At 39.3% G+C, this 11,983-nt stretch overlaps 1 protein-coding gene across 1 annotated transcript; it reads left to right on the top strand.

The window, feature by feature from the left end:
* The first annotated feature begins 2,573 nt into the window (after positions 1 to 2,573).
* On the top strand, positions 2,574 to 10,035 carry si:ch211-218o21.4 (protein FAM107B). The gene is made up of 4 exons (XM_018701555.2): positions 2,574 to 2,853; positions 4,170 to 4,272; positions 7,072 to 7,213; positions 8,203 to 10,035. Exons 1-4 carry the CDS (start codon positions 2,736 to 2,738, stop codon positions 8,320 to 8,322), a joined length of 483 nt encoding a protein of 160 aa, XP_018557071.1. The 5' UTR covers positions 2,574 to 2,735; the 3' UTR covers positions 8,323 to 10,035.
* Positions 10,036 to 11,983: the final 1,948 nt, after the last annotated feature.

Below are 11,983 nucleotides of genomic sequence, written 5' to 3'. Positions count from 1 at the left end.
AACTTGTTTAATTTAACTTTGTTTACTCGTTAGAAATTTCATTATAATTGGATAGGTTTGTAAGTTTCTAGTCAGGTCAACCTTAATTGTCTAGCTCCTGCATTTAAAACAGTTTTTTAAATCTAAGCAGGACAAACTTAAAGACAAAGCTTAAATTTAAGATTAAAATTAAAACTTTTATCACAGAAATGTAGGAAGTAAGCTAACCACAACAGTCCACAATGTTGTAATTATACAGATTCTCAATGAACATTGTTTGTCATTCATCTCTATTGCTGTGCTAACACTTAATGCAGCCACGCAGCAGTTTTTCCTTATCTGCTGCTTGCATCATTAAAACAAGAATATAACCAACCAATATTTTCTGAACAAGAGGTCAGTCTCACCTCCGCTCTCGACCTGGACATCTAACCTGGAGATCTTCTCAGTTTCACATGTCACAGTTAGATCAGATTGAATTCCCAATTTGCAACCAGAGGTGAGTGTGTCCCACCCCTGGATGTAGTATAGAACATGGAAACCAGAGTCAGACATGATGTCCACTCACTTGAATGAAATTTGCTCATCTGGCACAAGAATCCAAAATGTTTTCTTCCACATTGTGCAGCCCAGTGCATGTGCACATTACTCTGATGATGTAATGATAGTGATTGTCACTTATCTTGACTCTGTGAAAAGTTTTACCTCCACCTCCATAAAATTCATATTAGAAAGAGTCAAAACTGAGCTTGTTGAGGTATTTTGTCAACAGTTTTACAGGCTCTGATTTTATAATGCTCTGTGGGAAAAATGCTTTTTTGCTTGCAGAGAACTTTTTTTAGTCCCAACTTCCTGTCATAGATCCAACACAAAAACCACAGCACAATGACAACAGATTCAAGCTCTGCTCTTTTTTCAGGTTGTGTTCCCATCGACTACTCCGCAGCAGAATACAGGTTCAGAACAGTCAAAACTGCACCCAGGACCATCACCAATCTTCTCATCTAACTCCCTGCAAATTTCCAAAAATGTCAAACTATTTCGATGAGTCAGCAACAATATAAATGCATTCTATAAGTAACAACAGAAGAAATTCAAGGTAGAGAAAATTCTATTTACAGGCATAGCCAACAAAGCCGACAATATCCTGACATTTTGTCCCTAACTCCAAATCTATGGGATCCTTCATCTCCCATCATGCAATGCAATAGCAGGTTTATGATGCTCCCTGCCAAATACCTGTGTTTTAAATCCAACAACCCCACTTTGCTGAAAGACTGTAGCCCCCAAGCCCTTACAGACTTTATAGTACTCATCATGACGTGACTTGTATGTATAAAATTGTCAGAGTTTCCCTTCAATACCAACAGTAAAGAACAAAGTTATAAATGACATATGATAAAATGGAGATAAAATATGTGGATAAAAATATATACAGGCATACAGTGTATGCAGTGATTAATTCTAAAAGAAATTAGATGAATTGAACTGGTTGTGCATTACAGTACACTTGTGTAAGCAAACTGGAGAACTTATTATTGTTAATGATGTTATAGCACTACATGGTGTTGTATGCATAAGAATCCCAGCAGCAGTTACAGTGTGTTTTGTAGAGTTGACCAAGAGCTGTATATTAAACAGAAACAGGTGACGGCACTGTTGTTGTGCTTCGTCCTACTTATCAAACAGTGTCTCCCTGTGGACTGACCATGGGTAGACAGTGAGTGAGTGCATTCAGGGCTCTCAAGTAACACTGCTCTCTATAGTATCACTGTGTGTCAGCTCCACACGATGGCTTATGTTCTCTGACAACAGCCTCTCATGAAGGACCAGTACAACAGAGGTAGGGCTGAAGCCTGTCTTCATTTTCCTTTAGATTCTTTTGCCATATCTAATGTATGCTGGGCTACAAGCAACTGGTACCGTTTCTAATTGTCACATTCATCTGCTGTGGAGTGACCTCTTTAAATTTCAACAAGCTCTTTAAACACATAATCACAGAATGATAAGGATCAGGATGTAATGTGTTACGGGGAATGTATAGTGTCTGTATTTGTCATTTTTGTAACATTAAATTTAGTGTTCTGTGTGCTGTGTTAAATCTATACTCCAGAATATTTCTCCATGTCAGTTTGTACTGTTATGAACGTAATTTTCTTTCAAGCAAAAGATTTTTTTTTTTTTAAATCACCAATGGAGCAACTTCAGTGCTGTTTGCAAATTCATGCAGTTACCACTGTGTACATATTTGTGGTTTTCATTTCAATAAGCCTTTCATCAGCTTCTACATTTTCTAATTCTGTAATCCTACACCATTTCTTTTCTTCTGCCGCTCTCCTCTTTTCTAGTTCAGTGAGCTAGATGGTAATGTTGACATTGAATCTCTGTCACTGTATCATTGCTTATCTGCTCTGTGATAAGTCATTTACATACACATCCGCTCACTGACATAAATTATACATCTCTACTTAAGATAACTGTTTCCACATTACTGTATCTCTGTCTGTCCTGCCCTTTGATTTCAATCTCTCCTCCCATGATGCTGACTCTGTCATCACCCCCTGGTCCCCCTTCTCTCTGCAGCGGCCCAGCATGCAGAGGCAGCTGGGGCTCCACACTAGGTCCTCAGGTGCTGCTATCCATCAAGCCTTTTCATGCACTGAGAACCACCTCTGTTGCCCCTTCCTTCTGTCTCCAACCACTTCCAAACCATCCCACCTCCTGTCCAACTGAATACATCTCAACTGTACGCCACCATGTCCCTCAACGGTTCATTTCCTAACAACAATAATCACACACATATGGATATCCAGCTGGCCTCCTCTTGCAGGATGATGGACAAAACTCATCCACAGAGCAACAATCACAGAAAAGGTCAGTTCAATGTGTACAAGACGATCATCTGAGGTGGCTTGTGATGTTCTATATAATATGTCTAGAAACTACAATATGTCTTCTATGTTGAATACCATATATTTCAGTACTTGGTCCATTTTTAGAGCACAATCTTCTTTAGACTTGAAACATATGGTTAAGATATCCCTTAGAAAATGACAAAATGAGGAAGTGTTTTCAAATGCACATCTCTAAAGACCAGAAGCAGAGGAAAACAACTAACCTAGCTCTGTTCAAAGGTAGGAAATACTTAACTTGTTGGGTTAAACTGGATATGCCAGTTTTACCTATCTTACTAATTATTCAGTGAGACAGGTAATCCCATTACTCTTGACTTTTTTGTTACTTTAAGATCTTACCAACCCTTAAATGCCACTGATATTTTGATCAGAATTTATCCAACAGTGATTGTAGAGTACTTGTGAGCAGTGTGACACAGTCTCTTAATTTCTCCCCGGTGCACAGCTTGATTAAACTGATAAAATTTTATCTGTTGAGGGGGTATGCGTTCCAATGTCCAGTTTCATTTTGAATTTGGATCTAAGTTAAAGAAACACCTGGATCTCAGGGAGATCAGGAGTTTCACTCAAACCAGCCCATCCCACACCAACAATCATACCACAGTCAATGTCACTGAGATACTCAAGGACAAAAGCTGGGAATGGTAATTCCCTTGTTTAAATATGTACCATCCAGCATGTTAAAGTAAGAACCTATGTTGAGTGCTTCGTATCAGCCTCACATTCTGTGACCATTTCACCTTCAGGTAACCTTAAGTGCACTGTGCACAACATCAGTGATTTCATATGATTTGATACAGATCATATAGATTTGATATCCACTGAATGATGAGGTAGAACAGAGATTAAATATATGGTGAAAGTCCTGCAAGCCTTCAGCAGGTTGGATGGTTAATTGCTGTAGTTTCTATTAATGTCAGTGTGGTTCTTATCTGGTAAATGGTGCATAAATAACAATTAAAATGTGTTATTAATGTAATTATAAGATGCTAGATTCTTAAATATATCAAGCTAAATCTAATGTTACATTAAACACTTGGAATGTGTTTTGTTACTGGGCTGAGTTAAACAGTACATGGTCATAACTGTCTGCATTCCCCACCAAACAAACTACTTAAAAAGGTTGAGTAGATTCCACAGGACTCAGATTTTATGAATGGATTTTGAATTGGATTCATATTCAATAAAATGCTATCAAAGTCCATCTCTATGAAAGTTTCAGTGCTGTTGTGATGTTTTAACATTTTTGTGTTTTTAATGTGATTTCTCTGTCAGACAATGCAGTCAAAGCTGAAGCCAGTTCAGGTCATTCAAACCCCATCAAAACTCTCAGGACTCACAATGAGCTTCACAAAGAACTGTTACTGGCCCACAAGAGGTAGGTATCATACAGCAGCAACAAAATGGTTACATCCCTTCTAAATTATGAATGGGTGAACTCTCATATGACTTCAAACAAGCGTTATTTCTTTGTAAGATGAGGGCCATTAAACTACCTTAACTCAGCTTTTTGTACGGATTTATTTGCTTCTGTGTCCATCGTCAAAATGGATCTAATAACCCCCCACCACTACCACCCCGGGTCATTCTCTAAAGCAGCTCTCATTAAGAATAAATGAGAGTCTCTTTCTTTCTCTCACAAACTTGCAATCATACACCTTCTCTCCATGCTGCTGCAGTCTTTTAGGACATAGGAACCTGAAGCAGTGTAAAGTGATATGTTAACAGGAGGACAGACCTGGCTCCAACACTGGCTTGTCCTGATAGCAAACACTGCACCAGTGAAAGCACTGGATCTTTGTGTTGCATCTGTTAATCTGACCTCAACAGTTTACAAAACTCAAACCAGAAAGACTTTTCAACAGAATTTAAACATTCATCTATTTTAACATCTGAAGTTTATGATGATCCTAATCCAGCCTGCCATGAGAATTATGCTTCCTTATTTCCAATGTAGTATCATAATTTATCATGGATTATGCAATCAGTTGCCAGAAAGTGGAATGGAATACAGTATCACAGATTTTACCAACTTTGTGTGAAGAGTGCATTTTATCACTGCACAATTTTCAAAAATGTGTTCAAGCCAAGGTAATTCAACTCTTAATTGACTGGCCCAGTTGTATCATTTATGGGGGAATCCATTTTACTGCTACCTTATGTTACAATGAATTTGTGAATTTATGGGTAAGCTACAGTAACATTATTTAACTATGTTACCATAAAATAACAGTTTCAAAATCATTTTCATGGTACACTGACTTATAATAAGGAGAATGGTGCTTCAGTTATTCCCACTCTTGCTCTGTGTAACTTCAGTGAGCAGGTACAATCCCTCTTTTACTGAGTGGTAGTCTGTGGCTTAAATGGCTGGAATCAGGCCCAACAAGTTCAAAAGTAATGCAGAACTGTAGATGAGTTAAAAAGACATAGGGCCAGTTTCACAGACAGGGCTGAAGCCTAGTTACAGACTAAAATGCCTGTTTAAGTTGTCTTAACTCCAAGTGACATCTTGAATGGGGCAGCTGTGGCTCAGGAGGTAGAGCGGGTCGCCCACTAATCGGAGGGTCAGTGGTTTGATCCTTGGGCAACATACTGAACTCCACATTGCCCCTGATGTGTGTATCATCAGTGTGTGAATGGGTGTAAATGTGTTAGAGTGCTTTGTGCATAGAGCAAGCACTGTATGAATGTGTGTGTGAATGAGTGAATGCTTTGAGTGGTCGATACAACTAGAAAAGCGATATATAAGTACAAGTCCATTTCAAGCCTGTTTAGGTTAAATTAAGCTGATTGCATGAAGGAGGATTAGAGCTACTCTAGAACTAACCTGAAGGTTAAATTAAGATGAGCCAAAAGAGCACGCGTGGACAGGAGTGATCCATGAAATTACTCTCATGAAATAACTTTTTGAGAGTGCTTTCATATGTATACAGAAAATCAATCTGTACTTAGATCTTTGCTTGAGCTTAGACTTTCCTCTTTGTCTCAAAGAGGAGCTCCTTTACCCAACTCTCTCCAAGTACAGGTCACATTGAGGCTTTTGGCATCAGGAACATAAGTAACCAATTTAATTTCTTTGGTATAATACCATTTGTACTCATTTCGTCATCTGATCTGTCCAAATAGCCATCACCTGGTATACCATCCATACCATCCGCTCTATTATTCTACACGCTAAGTTACTCAATTCAGCCCAGTGGATTCTAGTTTCAGTAATGGGATAATTTGAGAAATTTGTATTAGAGGTGTTTTTTCATACTCACTCAAGTTTTTTGAATGAAATCTCTTTTTTCCTCTGCTTTGTTTCTTGTCCAGATTCACATCAGTCAAACATCTATGCCATTCTGAGTTTTCATGATCACTAGTAGACCAGCAACATGTGCCCATACTTCACCTAATGAGGCTTAAGCCATGTGTTTTTATTTTATTTACCTTACTCCAGGACTCCATAATCACACACATGCCGACAAATAATGTCAGATTTTTGTGGCCACATTTGATTATATTCCATGTCTGGAAGATTTTAAATGCCTAAATGAAAACAAATCAAACACAGATATAATGTATAATACAATGCATATGTATATCATTGTATTTACTTTTGAACAATGTAAACAATCACCTGCCCGATCACAGCTATGGGGGCAGGACTAGCAGGCTGCAGGGACTATCTGTGAGTTTAGTTACACTTACAGAGTTTTAAGAGATGGGCTGTGCTGCAGGAGGCAAACTAACAGACTCTTGGAGGGATCTTCTTAGCTGAGTTGTTTGAAAGTGTTGACAGCTAAGCTAATTAGCGTTAGCTTGCCAGTGTTAGCTTACAGTAAACAGCTGGATGCTAATAGATGTCTGCAAGGTAGATAGCCAGAATAGATAGCTAGGGGCAGGATTAAATGTGAGCCTACAGGATAGATGAATGTCGCAGTGCATAATGTTACTAAGATGAAAGCAGAGTCTAGAAGGCTAAGCCAGGTTAAAAAAATAAAATAAAATTAAAAAAAGCAACACTGGGAGTACTCCTAGTCATTTTCTGAAATGTGTTGTCAGAACAAAGTGACAGTTACAGTAAAAAGTTGACACCAAACATAGACCCTACCATACTGTCTATAAACCACATATCTTTTGACTTTTCCACCATGGCTAACTCCAGCTGTTTCCCTCTCTATGGGCTAAGGGGTCTGGCACTGAGCAGCAGATCAGAACTTCAGCAGGTGCTGGAGAGAAGGAAGAGGGTGCAGAGTGACCAGGAAGAGGAGGGACAGAGCAGGACTCCTCTGGAGGATGTGCTCCTGAGACGTCAGCAGAAACAACTTGAGGTAATAGATCCTGTTAATAGGTTAGAAAATTTTCAGCAATGGCAGAAAATGCTTCATCCAAACTTTTCATTCAGACACCCATTGTAAGAATCAACTGGACCTAAGAGATTAAAGAAAAAAAGGAAAGATATACTGTAGATGTAAATAACTGAAAGGGTCCAAGGCTTCGGGGCAAGTATAGATAAAATGGTACTTGACATATTACAGTTTGGCCCTCTACACATAATCAGCAGTATGAGCCGTGTTCGGAGCAAGGCAGGTCTCTGAGCTTAGTTTAGCAGGTTTACATGAAGATTGTCGGGGAAGCTCAGAAAAACTGTTCTCTGTTCACTCATCCACAAACCTAGTGGTCCTGTCTGACTGCTGAGATTCCATCACTTGGCCTCAGAAAAGTTTCCAGTGAGTCCACTTGGAAATGTTACTCACTTATTATTACTAAACAAACATTTTTTCCACTGTGGACACTAACTTGTAGAGGTGGTGTGGAGCACTTACTCTGATTAGAATTGTATTGTTGCACAGGATGGGACTGAGTTTGATGTTGATGTTTTCATCTTTAAGAAGCATTTGCACTTTGGTTTCATTTATCATAACTACTAAAAACTCATTGCTGTAGGATGGTGACATCACTGCCCATGTGGTCTTACTCACTAGTGTGTCCGTATGTACTATCATCACGTCTTTTGCAATCATGCCTTACACACAGTACACCGCAACCTGAGAAAATATACCTAAAGTAGTTGACATGCAGTACAGTACTGAGCTGTCACAAACTGAGAAGAACCACATGCAGTGAAAAAAGTCACTACTCACACATAGCATCTGATGGTAGTGCATGGTAAGCATTTCACACCTAGAGTAATTAAGTAGTGAATTTTGTGAACATTATGCATCTCACATAATCATACATTTTTCCTCATGTCTTGAAGTAATACTTTTTGCCATCTTTGCGTGAATATGCAGTGCCAATGCTCTTTTTCTCTTGCCAGAGGGAGAAGGAACAGGAGGAGAGGGTACGAGAGGAAGCCCAGTTGATGGAGTTTGTTAGAGTCCGACAGAACCTCAGAAAGATCCACTCAGTCATCCAGAACAAGGCTGCAAATTTCTGAAATACTATAGAAGAATGCACCCAAAATGTGTAATGAACTCTGGTCTAATATGTCTTCATTCAAAATCTGCTGTTTATTTAATAGTTGATATTAAATCCATGCAATAGATTTACTACAGATTAGATAGACAGATACACATATACTTATGGAAACAGTGTGCTTTTATAGCTATGCAAAGAAGTGGCATTAGTCCTAAGTATTTTTGCTTGATGTAGTAGCTGTTACTTATCGGTAGTATGTTGTGAAAAGCAGTATGATCTCTTTTAACTTGTTAACATCATTATTGTGAAAGTATGTCAAACATTTGTTCATAATTTATTATTTATTTTCTATTCAAATGCCAGAGTGAGACAGAAAAAATCTGCTGATACCTTGAGATAATACTTTGAAACTATACTTTAGGTTACATGCTATACCCAAAATATTACGGGTAGCTTTTCAAAACCACCAGAAAATATGGCAGGGAGAAGAATAAATATGATTTCATAAAAATTAACAGGAGACACAAGACAGAGGGCTCTTTCACTGCACTGCACAGACACAAATGCAAGCTAAATCTCAAGTCGCAAGCACAAATGGGCATCAGCAGCAAATTTAGCACTTTTGGTGACCACAGGTGCCGGTACAAACCAGGCACAGCTGGGCACAACAGAGAAGAGAGGCCGAATACATTATTAGTTGAAGGAATACAGAATCAGCAGGTGGAGTGAGGACATTTTCAGTAATAACCAATCAGGAGCACTCCTCTCACACCTTTAAAAGCAGCAATAGTGAAAACAGAGGGAGAGAGAGAAAAAACTTGTTGACTTGAACTTATATATCCAGAACATAACGTCACAGTGAGGTTGGCTTTTAACTTCTGGATATAAAATGTTATTACTTTCCATTTCATCCCATTAGACATGGTGTGAAATTTTATAATAATTAGAGCATAAATTCTTGAACTGTGGCCATGACATGTTCTGCCGTGTCACAGTGACCTTGACCTTTGACCTTTGACCACTAATTCTAATTACTTCATCCTTGAGTCCAAGGGAACATTTGTGCCAAATTTGAAATTCCCTCCGGGTGTTCTGGAGATATTGCGTTCATGAGAATAGGACGGACGAGCAAACTGTAAACATAGCACCTCCAGCCATGGCTGACACCAACACAAAGGCATAACAGCAAAATCATAGCTTTTTGGTATGTCACGTCAGCTCTATGTTCACAGAAGCAAAAACAAAACTGTCAAATAAAGAACCCCAGCCTCACTGAGAAACATGGAGGAGCCTCAGTCATATTATGGGGTTGAATCTGTGGAGGGCAAAATGAAATCAGAGGGTTATCAAGGCAGTCTGGAGTGAAACATACTGCCCAGCATCACAGAGCTCTGTCTCAGCTGCAGGTCATCCAGCAGGATAATGACCCAAAACATCCATCTAAAAGCAGCTATGAATGGATGGGAAGAAAACATTGGACTGTTCTGAAGTGGCCTGCCATCAGTCCTGATCTTAATCCAACTGAAACTCGCAGCTGGGAGAAGGCACCCATCCGATCAATAGTCATTGTCTGTTTCAGAGAAAATTGTGGGTTTTTTGTTTTCATTTTTTTTTAAGTAGAAGGGCACCAAGGTCTGTAAAGTATATTTTTAATTATGTTGTGAAGTAACTATAAGGTATTTATCATAATGCAGTCATGTTGTATTGAAAGTCTTGTGAAATAGATTTAATATGGAATTAATCAATAAATAAAAACCCTTGTAATATTAAATATTCAGTGCTTCATGCTTTCTGTGTGTTGTATTGGAAAAATCCAAACATTCTTTGCACATGTGCAGTGAGGGAGGGGGATTTTATGTATCACTACCACATGCATGTATACTAAAAGTACACAAATGAACATGCATTCATGTAGGATTTCAATGACTCTTTTCATCTCCCATGGCATGTCTGTGTGTGTCTGTGTGTGTGCACAGGATGATTCATTTTGTAATCAACAAAAGGGTTACAGATTCTAGTTGTGGCCAAGTGGGTTCAGGTGTGTGTGTGGGCAGGGAAGCGCAGGTGACCGAGGAGTGTAGACAGGTGAGTGGATAGAAATGGGAAAAAGTCTGGGGACATCTTGTGGATAGATGGAGAATGGCAGGTCTGAAGGGAATGAAGGAGGGCATAGACTGGAGACACTGGGCTGACAGGGGCACAGAGAGCAGATCATGACACACGCCAAACATCTAGAAAGCCACTTCAAGATGCACCTTACTAAAAGAAAAATAAATGTTAGTAAAGGTTTAATACTGAGTAGTTTTTCTGTTAACAAGCCTTTACTGGGGCTGTCTCACCACTGTTCATTCATTCACCCATTATCTATACCATGGGGGCGTCATGGGGGTGCTGGAGCCTATCCCAGCTGTCATTGAGTGAGAGGTGGAGTACACCCTGTACAGATCACCAGTCCATCACAGGGCCAACACATATAGACAACAACCTGTCTTGCCACCAGCAGGGTAGCGAGACAGGTCGTTTGTGCATGTATTGTGGGAAAGCACTCTCTAAACTGTGCACTGTCTGACTCACTCAGATGCAACTGTAAAATATGAATTCAATAAAACCATTGTGTGACCATGTATCGGTGGTAATTGAACATTCATCTTCCAACTGCACCAACATCCTCATCCTGACATTTTCCTGTGCTCACTCTTTGCTGCCCTCCAGTGTTACTGAAGTGATAAAACAAATAAAAGACAAGACACTGTACTGTAAAACAGAAACAGACGTAAACTGCAGTCTGTAGTGATTTCACACTTGACTGATGGTTGATTTCAAACTCAAGCTTAATGAACAGAAACCACAACTCATGTCATTCTATTTGTCATTACAGTAATCTGATATTGTGTTCATATTGTGTGCATCCAACAGGCAGGAAACTTTCCTGCGCCGAGATGCTTGTGGTGGTGATGAGGGATGCCCGAGTTTGGGACATCTTAATTCAGGGGGAAACTTTCTGTTCAGTGGTAGATAGGAGATGGCCAAGCATCCACAGTTGAGGTGTTAAAAAGGTGGAGGTGGGTCGCACGATTGGACGGTGCTGAAATGAAAGCTGAATGACAGCAGAGAGAGAAAAAAGTTTAAAACTTTGATTTAGCAGCAGATTTAAAAGCAGTTTTGGGAAATTTCTTCATTTTTAAAAAATGGATATGGATTTTGGACCTGCTTTTATTTACATCTTCAGTAGGAACCAGTGGGGTTAGGTCTGAGAATCACAAACGAAAGACTTAACACATTGTTGCTTTTGGTCTTTTCATTTGTTGAGAGTAGGAACATAAAGAATCACACCAGATTCATCCTATACATACTGTGGTGTTATATATTAGTGATTTGGCAACATTATAAGCTCAATTGAGAAAGACTTAGTTGTGATTTTTTTTTTTTTTTCAGACACTGTGAAAACGAGAGATGTGGAGGGATAGAGAGAGAGAGAGAGCACAGCTGCTGTTCCACTCTCATCATCCTGCTGCTGATGGGAAGAAAAACATCATCATCTCTCAGTTCACTCCCTCACTTTCTCATTACACAACTCTCTCTGAGATGTCACATCACAAGCATCAACACATCAACACACGAGCACACACACACACACACACACACACACAGAAACTCACACTCACAGTCAGTACATACAT

This window comes from Lates calcarifer, linkage group LG6, assembly GCF_001640805.2.
Source record: "Lates calcarifer isolate ASB-BC8 linkage group LG6, TLL_Latcal_v3, whole genome shotgun sequence".
NCBI lineage: Eukaryota > Metazoa > Chordata > Actinopteri > Centropomidae > Lates > Lates calcarifer.
Note: the sequence above shows the minus strand (reverse complement) of the source record. Positions and strands in the feature narration are given on the sequence as shown.

Excerpts from the sequence above, each read along its gene's own strand:
- si:ch211-218o21.4 (XM_018701555.2), top strand. The coding sequence starts at position 2,736 with ATGTCCCTCAACGGTTCATTTCCTAACAACAATAATCACACACATATG. Across the intron at positions 2,854-4,169 it reads GAGCAACAATCACAGAAAAG|ACAATGCAGTCAAAGCTGAA; the intron begins GTCAGTTCAATG and ends TTTCTCTGTCAG. Across the intron at positions 4,273-7,071 it reads CTGTTACTGGCCCACAAGAG|GGGTCTGGCACTGAGCAGCA; the intron begins GTAGGTATCATA and ends CTATGGGCTAAG.